The sequence below is a fragment of the Esox lucius genome, chromosome 20 (genome assembly GCF_011004845.1).
Source record: "Esox lucius isolate fEsoLuc1 chromosome 20, fEsoLuc1.pri, whole genome shotgun sequence".
NCBI classification, from domain to species: Eukaryota; Metazoa; Chordata; class Actinopteri; order Esociformes; family Esocidae; genus Esox; species Esox lucius.
This window is the reverse complement of record NC_047588.1, coordinates 31,264,685-31,277,788: the sequence shown is the minus strand read 5'-3', so window position 1 is coordinate 31,277,788 and position 13,104 is coordinate 31,264,685. Positions and strand designations below refer to the sequence as shown.

The following is a 13,104-nucleotide window of genomic DNA, read 5'->3' as shown; positions in this document are numbered from 1 at the left end:
GCAGTTGATTTGGAGTTCAAGTGTTTTAAATTAAAATGTCAAACAGAACAAGATTTAAGTGTACCATTTGTAATTCAGTAATGAGCAAATAGGTCACAGTTTTGAATAATTCTGAAAGGCACTGTAAATCCCATTTGTTGTTACTATGAATTACCACACCACTGTAAACATCAACATTTTTAAATGAACGAAATTCAGCTCTGGAAAAAAATTAAGAGACCACTGCACCTTTTTCTTTTCTTTCCAAAAAAGTCAAAAAGGAAGGGTATCAGTGAGGAACATAAGGGTTAAAATGAAGGGACCACTTTCAACTTTTTTGGAAAGGAAAGAAAAAGGTTCAGTGGTCTCTTAATTTATTCCAAAGCTGTATATTTAGCGGTCCTTGAGAATTATTGGGTATAGACAAATAGACACAATATACATAAACCTGAAAAACAATAGCTGGGTACATTTCTAATATAAGAAGTCATGCATTTGGATTTGTTTGGATTTTATATTTGTTTGATATTTACTATGAAGTATATTTGTAATCTTTAAAATAGATCAATCCCATTTCTTGGCACCATTACAGCAGTGGAAAGTCAATATTAAACGAAATTGAAAAATAAAATTGAGTACACACTTACCTACAGTATATTTTATACAGAAATCTTGGAATCAACAAATCCTAAATTACTGTAATGTTTATCACAGCAAAACATGAGACTTTCAGAATTGGCATGATATTCATATTGTTAAAGTTACAAGACACACTTAAAAGAATTATAAAATGTTTAATGTACAGATTTATTCTCATACCATCACAACAGAGTACTGGCTTCAGCTGTGCAACACACATACACATCATAAATTAAAATAAAAGAAAAAACCTCTTAGGTGTAGCTGATTTGACTAGTAAAATGGACCAAAGCAGAGAGACTAATATCTTGGAAAATAACAAAATGACTAATAGGAGCTAGCAATGTGAGCCTACTTGCTAGTTACTGGTGTATGTTCAGAAGAAGACTCCTGTAGCACTGACAAAAACTGATCTACAAAGCAATATCAATAAATTATCAATATTTCCTAAATATCCTAGGAAAAACACAATCTCCTGGTTCATAAAGAGACTGACCTGGAATGACAATGACTCAAATATCCCATATTCTATAAGGCAGGCTCAGCAAAATTACATTGCTACAGTATGGGCAGTAACACAGATAAAGATGAGCAAAATACAAGAATTTGTTCTCATACAGTCACACAGTACCTGGGCCATGTGCACAGGTTTGTTTCACGCTGATACAGCATACTATATTATTAAAGGATTAAATTAGTCATCGCAGTCCAACCGAAATGTTACTTTCGCTGTTAACCCAAACACTTGGGTGCAAGGGGTGCCCAGGGAGCAACAAAAGGGTTAGGTCTTCAAGGACAGAACGACAGGTTTCAGAAATTCAATCTTGACACATTTCTGTTAATAATTGAATGCTTTAACTAACAGACTCTGTTCTCTGCTGTTGAAAACATTTCATAAATGCATGCCATTTACTCACTTCAATTGTCATTTTGCTGAGTCTACCTTTATAAATGTAGTCTTTGCAAATCTCAGATTTTGTATAATTTGGTCTACATCTTTATCAAAGCCAGGTTGTTAATTGAGTGTGCGTTGTAAATCACAGCCCATATATGTGTGGCTGTACCAAAACAAGGCATCAGAGGCTCCCAGAAAGAGAAAATGTGCTTCAAATTGCCACTTGTGGACCCAAAACACAAGACACATTAAGATGATTGTTATAAACAGTGCATGTAAACAGAAGTCATGGGGAGAAATCTATGCACTTCCAATTGGTGTATAAAATAGAGTCAGAGGTTAAAACATCCCTGTACCTTTAATTCCAGACGAACAGTTCATTCCTAAAATGGAAAAACACTTAATATGGGCGGCTGGATATAGCGAGTGTAAGATATTAAGCAACAGACTGGATTTGGGGCTGGGGGCAACAGTAAAAAAAAAATATAATAATAATTGCAATGTGATATCCCAAAAACTGAGATTGTGAGAATGGAATCAAATTGACTTAAACTGATTTAAACGAAGCCAATATGTCTGCCTATGCAAGTATTAAAATGTATGTTCTCGAGAAGAAAATGAATTCTATTCAACCACATGAATCACGTATAGTGGTCAACTCCTCAAGTCTCCACCAAAAAAAAGAACAAAAAAAAGGAATTGCACACAATTATCTAGCCATAATAATGTGTGGAAAGCTGCAGACTTTTCATTGGGGAAGATTGCAACAAGCACAAAACCTGGAAAGCATGAACGTGACATCCACGGACTTCAGGAAAGCTACGGTCAGCCACCGGCACTTTAAGCAAGGTGATGACAAAGGAAAATAGTGTTACAAAATGAATTTGAAGTTCGTGAACACATGAATAGCTGCTGTACGAACAATTACATGGTCCTTCGCGGCCTTAGTACCTGACGCGAGTAGCTGACCTAAGAGCAGTGAGATTGTCCTCTCAGGTCATGATACCCCAGACATGATCAAGTTGCCGCATGAACAACAGTTACAGTGTCTCATGAATGAAGCCCCTCCTGAAGGATGGTGCAGTCTGAAAGCAGCAGGCCAAAACCTCTCATCGGTCAGGGAAAGGGACGTTGTAGGGGTGGACGACATCGAGGGACAGTGACTGTTTCCTCTCCAGCCCCCATCTTCCAGTGACCTTCCTACCATTATATTTTATAACCCACCCCTACAGCAAACAAACCCCCAACCTGCCCCCTCCCCCCTCCCCTCCCCCCATCGACTCCTGTTACACGTAACGCAATGTGCGTCATACATCCTGGAAGGAGTCTTCGGTGACTGTGGTCCTCTTCTCCCTAGCTCCTCTCCACCGCTCGACCCACTTTATGGCCTCCGAGACCACGCAGACTGAGGACGTGAGGCCCACCAGGAACAGGAGGTCTGCAGGCCACAGGGACAGACCGTTATTACAGCACATGGAAACCAGCACGTGATTATCAGTTACAACCTAGGATCAGGGCTGTTCATTTGCCAGGTATAAAAAGGACAACATGCATCACAGATCAGCAACAGGTTTAAGTTGAACCTTTAGCCCACTTGGCTAACACATTTACGGGGACCCAGAAAACATCCAAACATAACGAAAAGAACATAAAAAACCTGGAGACCATAATTCCTCCATCCCAGTTTTCCAACCTGCCACAACCCCTATACTCTCCCTCCCTCCCTCCCCATACACCCAGCTCCAATCTCAGAGGAATTTTTTATTTTTTTTTATCTTCATATGGAAATAAGTTCCCTCTCTGGTGTCCCATCAAAATAGGAGAGGAGAGGTTGCCAATTTTTTATACATATAATTTCTTGCCCACAATATATGCAATTACTTCTAAAATGAGGGTTCTCCAATTTGTTGACCCATAATTTAGTCCAGGGAGCTCAATTTTCCATCCAAAAACCCCCATTTTGGCTGAAATAATGGTAAGAAGTGCATTGTTGCTGGGCCTTGGTCAATCTGCCCAGCACCTCTGATTAATTATTGGAGGGTCTGGATCATTGGGACCAGCAGGACAACACATAGGATCCAGAAGACTCTCAACACTCAGATGAGGTGACAGCATAGTCATCCATCCCTAAAGACTCAACACTCAGACGAGGTGACAGCACACGTCATCCATCCCTAAAGACTCAACACTAAGAGAAGGTGACAGCACACCTCATCCATCCCTAAAGACTCTCAACACTCAGACTAGGTGATAGCACACATCATCCATTCCACCGCATAAGACCAAGATTACGTAACCGCTGTTCTTACCAAATAAGCTGAGGCTCTCTGTCTGGAAGACACTCTGCAGTGGGGGGAAGTAGATGACCGCCATCTGGCCCATGATGGAGCCAAGCACCGCATAGCAGAACATCTTGTTACTGAACATGCCCATCTCATGGACCATACGGGTCTAAAAGAGGGATGTGTGGTTAGAGAGAGACAGAAGTCAGCAGCAGATATTTTGTGCTGATCCTTCGACGGCGGCGATGCAGTGTACCCACCTGTGAGCGGGAGCTGAGCGCGTTGAACATGTCAAAGAACACGAAGCAGGTGAAGGTCATGGTAGTGTCTCTGGGAGTGATTAGGTTGTCCCGAAGCTGAGAGGAGAACATAAATTCATATGAGTCAATTTGTACATGACACGCGTAGGAGGGATCAGCTCTAATTTACAAAGAAAACCATCAACCGTTTTCCTAGTATCAAAGGCAAATGTCCAGAGAAGAAAAACTGCCATTAATATACAAACTTAAATGTCAAAAGAAAAGAAAATGTCTACCCCTTGGGCCCGTAATGACAGTAAAGATACCCGTAATGATATCCGCCCCTTAGGCCAGTAATGATAACCGCCCCTTAGGCCAGTAATGATATCCCATAATGATATCCCAGTAATGATACTTTAATCACCCATCTACGACCACGACTACTTGCCTCTCTCCAGAAGACAAACAGGGTGCCGCAAACAATGATGAGTGCCGACACCAACACCTTGACGAGCAGACTGCGTGTCAGAATACTGTCCCGCACGTTCCTTGGAGGCTTCCTGATCACATCCTTGTCCACGGGCTCCACTCCCAAACTGAGAACATGGCATCAGTAAACACGCTGTGCCACACTTCTGCTGTTTTACCCATTGTACCAGCCTAAACATTGCTCTCAGCTTGGAGGACTTGCATTCAAAACCATGTGAAACCAAAAAAACAAAACAAAAGACAACATTTCCCATAATGCCTGGAGGGGTGTCACCTCTGAGCTGGAGGTCCATCCATGATGATGTTGATCCACAGGATCTGCATGGCGTTCAGAGGGTTGGGGAAGTTCATCAGTGTTGCCAGGGAGATCAGGGTGAGAGCCGCGATGCTCCTGCGAGAAACAATGGCAATTTAATAACGCAAATCCTTTTGCTAGGTGGCCCATGAACCTTCTTCCAAGGAATCTCTTTGAAGCCATTTGTTCTTACGTGCTTAGCTGGAAGCAGACAAAGTTTTTGATGTTGTTGTAAATGCCTTTCCCTTCCTCTATGGCCGACCTAAGAAAAAAAAACAATGACGGAAACATTTACATCCATGGTTTTTGGTACCCCGGCATGAGCAACCGTACATAAACCGACAGTTTTTAACAATCACTCTTTAAAGTTCACTCACAGGATGGTCTGGAAGTCGTCGTCTACCAGGATCATGTCTGCCGCTTCCTTACAGACGTCTGTGCCGGTCTGGCCCATGGCCACGCCGATGTCTGCTGCTTTCAGTGCCACGGCATCGTTCACACCGTCCCCGGTCATGGCCACCACCGCGCCAATGTTCTGGAGAGACTACAATGAAAAAAGGTAACCGTCAGTTCTACTCAAACCTTGTAACCGATCCAATCTTCTCAGCGAGGACAATAGTGTTGGCTTAATAACGGAGGGTATGCCGACATGAATAAACCTAGGCATTCATTGAGATTCGAGGTTGCCGAATTGGCCCGTTTTATTGATTGTCAGTGGAATATCTTACACTGTCAGACACTTTATGGCATCCCGTTTGATTTACTGCGAGTCATAGTGACTGTGGAAAGCCACCAGGCACAGCATTGCAGCATTCCTGACAGACCCCAACAGTTGTGCTGGGGGATGCCAGAACCCACCTCCCAGCCTTTAGTCCGACATGCTCCCAGGTCAGGCTCTGCCTACGCAGAACAGACATGCCTACGCAGAACAGACATGCCTACGCAGAACAGACATGCCTACGCAGAACATGCTCCCAGGCCAGCTAGTTGTCACTACTTTACGGCCACTCACCTTGACTATCTTCAGTTTGTGCCTGGGGCTGGCCCGATAGAACACCCCTATCTGTGGGAGGCAGAGACACCACACTGTTAATGCAGCCCCGGGTGGGGTTTGTTACAGCATGATAATGCTGTAACATACCTCCTTAAAATATGCCGTTTCCGGCCTTGAGCAAGACAGTTAACCCTTATTTTTTCTTAGTTGCCCAGGACATGTATGTAATGTACCTATACTTACAGTAGAGTGAAAACGTTTGTATACGTTTGACGAAGACTAACTAAAACTTCACACTATCCCGTTAAGAGAAATCTGGGTCACTAACATGGTTGGTGCTGGATAATCATAATATACTATAAATTGCACATTTCATTGTATGACTCAACTTTACAGACGTAAAGGATTGGTCATTATGAGTAGAGGATCTTTAAGGTGCCATTGGTCTTGGAAGTGCCCAAACGTAACTCAGTAAGTGCGCACAACATCTAAAATAAACCAAAACCCCAATAAATATGTAATCAACACCTTGGGTATAACTGTATGGGTGTTCAATATATTAAAAACATGTATGATGCAGATTCTACACATACATTTATTATATTATATTATATGTCAACCATGTATACATACATACACACACACACAGTGATATGGCAAACATGCTGCTAACAGGCCTGCTTGTGTGAGCCGAAGTGTGTGTTCATATGTTCCTACCCTGGGCACTATCTGAGACAGCTGTTGTAGATCCATCTGGTCCACCTCCTCCCCAGATAAAGACTTGGAGCCCTTAGTATAGATGCCCAGGCGGCCCGCTGAGAACGCACAAACACATTGCAGACCGGTTTCATCATTCAGTTTCTGCAGAAAACACTCCCTGTGGGTTCAAAGACAGACAGAAATACAGAAGGGGAACCATAACAGGAAAGGTACTCACCTATGGCCACGGCCGTCTCCTGGGAGTCGCCAGTGATCATCTTGACTGCCACTCCTGAGCTGATGAGAATGCCCACAGCCTCCTTGACCCCTGACCTGGGTGGGTCAATGATGCCCACCAGGCCCAGGAAGGTCAGGCTGCCCATCTCTGAGCCAGATGCAAACGCCAGGACTACACAGGAGCAGGACATAATGTGACTACTGTGTAACGTTAACGATCTCCAGAGGAAAACTGACTCTTTTACTTGGAATTGAGCCAGTAACATGGGCGACTTTCACCCAAGACTCCCCTAATCTGTAATTGAGCAAGACAATTAACCCTAATTCCTCCTTTAAGTAGCTCTGGATTGGTGTATCTGCTAAATTACTAAATTGAAAAATGTACCTCTTAGTCCCCCAGAGCCCATGTAGCTGATCTGCTGCTGGTAGAACTCCCTCTGCTGGTGGTTGAGCGGCAGTGTTGCACCTTTGCTGTGGTAAAAGCTGCAGTAGCGGATGACCTGCTCATAAGCCCCTTTCATGTAATACACACCCGGCTTATCCTGAGTTAGCACACAAAACAATGAAGACAAACAACATGATTCACTCAGTGGCCTGATAAGACACTACTACTAAAGAAATAACATCTACTTCCATGTGTAAATGTCAGGGTTTGGGGGGGAAATCCACACAAGTTCAAGCAGTAAAACGTAATGTAATGCAGCTCTACTGCAAATGAAGCAGACTACATCCCTTGCAGCGGACACAGAGAGGAGACGGATTGATGTCTGTGTGATAAGGATGTGAAGGCTGCGTGCTGACCTGCTGAGTGCAGTGGACAGAGCGTACGGCCATCCACTTCTGCTCCGAGCTGAAAGGGTGTTCTTCCAGACGCACATACTCCTGCTGCAGCCCCTCCAGACCCATCTGTTGGGTGAACACACACACACGTTGTTGTCAAACTGTCACACACACTAACACACACACACACACACATACACCACACCAACACACACACACACACCACACAGACACACACACACTGTTGTCAAACTGTCACACACACCAACACACACATACATACACTACACAGACACACACATACGTTGTTGTCAAACTGTCACACACACTAACACACATACACCACACAGACACACACACACTGTTGTCAAACTGTCACACACACCAACACACACACACACACACACACACACACCAACACACACACACCCCAACACACACTACACAGACACACACACACACACTTCCAAGTGTAATCATCACAGCGTTCTCCAGCAACACTCTACATTGCCATGGCACTCCTCCGTTTCCCTAGAATCCCGTGTGTCAATACCGCGTCATCTGAAAGTGTCTCAGACACCCACAAAGCCCCTGTGCATGGAAAGTTTTTTATTTTTTTTTGCCAGGTCGCCAACGGCCTTCCGATTTAACGTGCGTGCGACCAGGGTGCCTACACTTTTGTGTCTCACAGTTTTTTACCTTCATCGCCAGGGCGATGAGGGCTCCTTCTGTGGGACGTCCCATTAGGGTGTTGTTCCTGATGACAGCATCGTTGCATATGCAACCAGCCTATGGGAGAGCAGAAAGGAAAATAAAATTACCTCACATAAAGTAAACCCAGACTCAGCATTCATGAATGTCAGGGGATACATTTCAGCTGGCGTATTGAGCCTGTACTGTGTATTCAGGTGCAGACGAATGAGAAGAGACTATGAGGAGAACCAGTCACTAGATTACTTTGATGGAAAACCAATGACGTCATATACATCCCAGTCTCTCTCACCTCCACAATCTTGCTGACGGAGGAGTTGGAGAAGCCGTGGACCTCCTCCCCATGTAGTAGCACCGCCCCTGATCCATTGTAACCCACCCCAGTCACCTGGGAAAGGAGGATGGCAAAACAGTGAAGAACAACGAACACCTCCAACATGGAAGGCAAATCAAATGTAGTTAACCGTCATTTATAATTTAAATATTTTGTAATCAGAAAACATGTGGCACTTGTAATAATACCAAACATCCTTTGTACAACAACTAGCAACAATTTCAAGTTCCAAGGATTATTCTGTCAAATGCACAACAAAGCGTCGTCCTGCACAATTAAATTCTTGTGACATGGCACCCGACAACTACATAGTGAGAGTTAAGAAAAATATATAACCAAAAATATAGCCAGACAAAAAATAATAATAATAATAAAAAAGCAATGATATACAACAATGTACACTAGCAGGAGTTTAAGAAAGAGTACTGTAAACTAGCAGTTAGTAATATTGAACATTTCGATATGGCAAGTATGGCAGAAATATACATGAGTGTTAAGTGTGAACTAGTAGCAATTGGTAGAGAGATGTCAGTATTTCATTATTGCAGTAATCTCTGGGGCAGGTGACTGACATTAAAGGCAAACATGGATTCAATGTTGTGTCTTGCTTATCGTTCAGCCCTGTTAGTGTCACCCCGGTTAGTGTCACCCCGGTCGGTCTAGATAATTAGCCTCACACTTGGCCTGCTTGCTGCTGTGGACAGGAAGTAGCGAGTACATTCAGAGTCATCCATGTTGGTTTTAATTGGGAACGGGGTGGTAGCCACAGATACAAAGCAGATCAACATAATGGCACAGAGTCCTATATCCATACGTGGCAGCATCAAACCATTGTTTTTTTAAGTTTCTTGGGCACTGCTCTGCGGCACAGGCAGCTCTTTGCCAACAAAACAGTCTACCAATTCAATACACTTCCTGACACAGACAATGTGCTGCTGAAAACAGGTAAACCAAGTTTTGTAAATGAGCCATTTCCAACACGTAGGTAACTGTATTGGCATGACTCGTAGGGCGTTTGCTATCGAGTTTCACGTCAAACAATTACATGTGAAAATTAGCTGGAAATAACAAAATATACGTTTTGAAGCATAATTACTGAATCTTTCATCAACCGTTAATGAGAAGATTAAAAAAAACAGTTGATAGCTTAAACAGGCACCTTCTTGGAAGTTTAACAACCAGAAAATGAACCAGGCAAGTTAAAAGTGATTAACTTGGTTGGATTCGCACCTGGGTCTACCACATGAGTGGCTGTGTCTTCAATCACTACACCACAGTGCTATACATCTACCTAGTGTCGGTACAGTATAGCATCTCGACATTAGATCATCTTGTCACGCATTAACATCACGCCAAGTTTGAATATTTTGCTAGACACCATTAAGTATTGTGTTAAACTGACTAATGTTTCTTAAGTTTACCTCCGCCACAAATAGCATTTATGAAATGTATGGCTTTTGCCACTGGTCGTTTTAACAGCTAATTAGCCAGTAATGGGCTTACTAGTATCTAACTTACTACTTGAAATTAACACAGCCGAAGCTATTTCATGGTGCAAAAACTTTTGGGTTTTTTTCATTCATGAATGACATTGATACAATAACTATCAATATAGGTGGCGATAACTGACTTTTTCGTCGAGTGAAAAGATGAGAGAATCGTGGAAAACCCTACTCTTTTACTGGGGTTTTAATCTAGCCTATATTACCTCAAAAATCATGCACAGATGCGTACCTCGAAAATCCACCAGAAATAGTTGCAATATAAACAGTTTTATTTTAGGCTTACTATAACGTAGCAAGGTTGTAGCCAGCAACGTTTTTGTCTATCCTGACCCAAAAAGCACACACGGATGCGTACTTAAAAAATCCACCAGAAACAGTCTCAACAGAACAGTGAACAATTTTATTTTAGGCTTACTATAACGCAGCTACTGAAAGTTGTAGCTAGCAACATTTTTATCTATCCGGAACAAATCCTAATGCTTAATTTGCTTTGACCAATTGGTTGCAGGTCTCTAACCACTACACTCTTTAACAAGGGGAAGTCAGTCAGTCAGTAAGAGACATTTGCTCTTCTTGTCCCGGCTCTGCTTACGCAGTCCGGCAGAAATTGTTGTGTTACAAAGTATGAATAAAACAGATTTCATTTTTATTCCTCCCCTAATCTGACCCAAACTCTATAGCTTATACACCTAACACAAGACTTTTCACACATGGGTGAAATGTATATACAGTACACACCCACCCACCTCAACATGTAGTCCATCAGAGGTGAACAGGTGAGTAACGGTCATCTCATTCTTGGTCAGAGTCCCAGTCTTGTCTGAGCAGATGACATTGCAGCAGCCTGGATTGTGGAAAAAAATTGGCAGTGGGGTCAAAACGTAACCATGCACACATACTGTACACCACTGGGGTCTTCCAGCAGAACGCTTCGGCACAGAGGGCACCTCATCGTATCTTAAATCCTCCAGATCCATACCGAGTGTCTCCACGATGGGCAGCTTCTTGATAATGGCCCTCTTCTTCACCATCCTCATGACACCCAAGGCCAAGGTGACCGTCACCACGATGGGCAGACCCTCCGGGATGGCTGCCACGGCCAGGCTGGGTGGGAGAGAGGAGACGACCGAGGGAAAACCGGTTAGAGTCTACATGAAGGGAGAATACAGTATTGCCTTTTACTAACCTAAGCCATAAAGCTAAGATGCCATGGTATATACCACAGCCAAAAACATTTCTTATATGTATTTATCAGGCAGGTCAGTTGAAAAAACAATAGTTGGCCTTCTGTGTGGCAAGGGACAGGGATTTCAAAAACAAGCAAGACAAGATGGACGACCAAGACAGAACAATGTCAACAGACAAATCTGTGTTTAGGGTTGCTTGAATGCATTGGGTTGAGGAATTTGTGTTGTTTTGTGTTTGATATGGGATGATGTTGGCGTTGATCTGTAAACATGTTTGAGGTGTTAGCCACTTCATAAGCTCCTTTCATCAAGCAGTGGCTACATAAAGTTAACATTGTATCACTTTTTAAAACCTGTCTGTCCATCACAGTTGTAGTCTACCGAAATGCCAAAATACTGGAGGATTTTAAATGTTTATGTGGCTTATTAATACCACTGCGCGCCAAAGTACAACCAGCTCTTCCTCCTCGAGTTCGGCCCACAAAACAACAGTTGGAAAAGCTACAACAATTATTATAATTTTGATTAGGATGTAAGCAAAGACTCTCATTTAAACAAACAGCTAAATATGCAGGAAGTCTACATGCGTCTACAAAGACGTTAGAAAAGGTCAACTTTAAAACCCGCGACTGACCAGAAAATGTATGTGGAATTTACCAGATTGGGGTTTTTCCAATTTTGAGTTTTCGCTGTAAATCATTATTTTACAAGGTTATATCAAATTGCTTTAGTTGGGGAAGAGCAATGTAACCCTCTAATGCTGCACTTGCGCTACTGTAGCTCAACTCTGCCCTCCCTGACTAGGAGACTTGCATGCAGAGAAAGTCCAACAACTCCGTCAAGCGATTTACTTAAATCTGAGATATTCATTGTTAGTCCCCTTTAAAATTAATTCAACATAGAATGTGATAGCTATTTATTTTGAAAAACAACCATCCAGAGCCCCTGTACAGTATGGATATGAATCGGTTTTCAGTTACAGCCCTAAATATGGTAGATGCATTGATGAGCACAGACAACAGAACAAGGGCAGACACCAGACAACACAGCAGGAGGTATTACACAGCAACAATGCAAACACATTACAGGCCACAAAACAAGTAACCAAAGGTGCAGAGTTCTGATAAGGAATGATAAAATCTCTTGAAACTCTATGCAACACCGTTTTGCTTAATCACAATGGCATGACAAAATGTGATGTGTACTTTAACATTAACACAACAGTATATGTAACCCGAAACCTTGACCTCTTGACCTTACCCAACACACCAGTCACATTCCCTAACAAATCCACAATGAGATCTTGCTAACATACTCAGATGTCACAATTAGTGTTAACTGTATGGATGTATGCAATGATGGGCAAATAATTTCTCTCTATATTTAATTGAAAATAGTATAAAAACATATCAAATGCTGAAACTGAGAAATGTTATTGTTAACAATACTCTGTAAGCGTTTGGGAACCGAGGAGACCAACTGTAGTTTTGAAAGTGAAATTTATCCCATTCTAGGATTTCAGCTACTCAACAGTTTGGGGTCTCCTTTCTTGTATTTTCATTTCATAATGCACCAAATGTTTTCAGTGGGTGACAGGTCTGGACTGCAGACAGGCCAGTTTAGCACCTGGACTCCTTAACTACGGAGCCATGCTGTTTTAATGTGTACAATATGGTTTGGCATGGTCTTGCTGAAATAAGCAAGGCCTTCCCTGAAAAAGAAATCCCTTGGAGGGCAGCTCCAAAACCTGTATATATTGTTTAGCATTAATGTGCACTGATAAGAAGCCGGATGGTCACTCTTCTCTTTAGTCCAGAGGATGCGGCGTCCTGAACACAG

At 42.6% G+C, this 13,104-nt stretch overlaps 1 protein-coding gene across 5 annotated transcripts in view; it reads right to left on the bottom strand.

The window, feature by feature from the left end:
• Nucleotides 1-2,774: 2,774 nt before the first annotated feature.
• Nucleotides 2,775-13,104, bottom strand: part of atp2c1 (ATPase secretory pathway Ca2+ transporting 1) — a 37,500-nt gene continuing 27,170 nt past the window's right edge. For all 5 annotated transcript variants that reach the window (XM_010905223.5, XM_010905226.5, XM_010905224.4 and 2 more), the window contains exons 11-26: nucleotides 11,058-11,182; nucleotides 10,825-10,922; nucleotides 8,532-8,627; nucleotides 8,228-8,317; nucleotides 7,550-7,654; nucleotides 7,134-7,290; nucleotides 6,750-6,920; nucleotides 6,530-6,627; nucleotides 5,831-5,881; nucleotides 5,196-5,362; nucleotides 5,012-5,080; nucleotides 4,798-4,914; nucleotides 4,483-4,630; nucleotides 4,056-4,151; nucleotides 3,823-3,964; nucleotides 2,775-2,951 (exon numbers count right to left, since the gene is read on the bottom strand). In XM_010905223.5, the coding sequence (XP_010903525.1) occupies nucleotides 2,821-2,951; nucleotides 3,823-3,964; nucleotides 4,056-4,151; nucleotides 4,483-4,630; nucleotides 4,798-4,914; nucleotides 5,012-5,080; nucleotides 5,196-5,362; nucleotides 5,831-5,881; nucleotides 6,530-6,627; nucleotides 6,750-6,920; nucleotides 7,134-7,290; nucleotides 7,550-7,654; nucleotides 8,228-8,317; nucleotides 8,532-8,627; nucleotides 10,825-10,922; nucleotides 11,058-11,182 (1,861 nt within the window). In that variant the 3' untranslated portion in view covers nucleotides 2,775-2,820. The remainder of the gene's footprint in view (nucleotides 2,952-3,822; nucleotides 3,965-4,055; nucleotides 4,152-4,482; nucleotides 4,631-4,797; nucleotides 4,915-5,011; nucleotides 5,081-5,195; nucleotides 5,363-5,830; nucleotides 5,882-6,529; nucleotides 6,628-6,749; nucleotides 6,921-7,133; nucleotides 7,291-7,549; nucleotides 7,655-8,227; nucleotides 8,318-8,531; nucleotides 8,628-10,824; nucleotides 10,923-11,057; nucleotides 11,183-13,104) is intronic.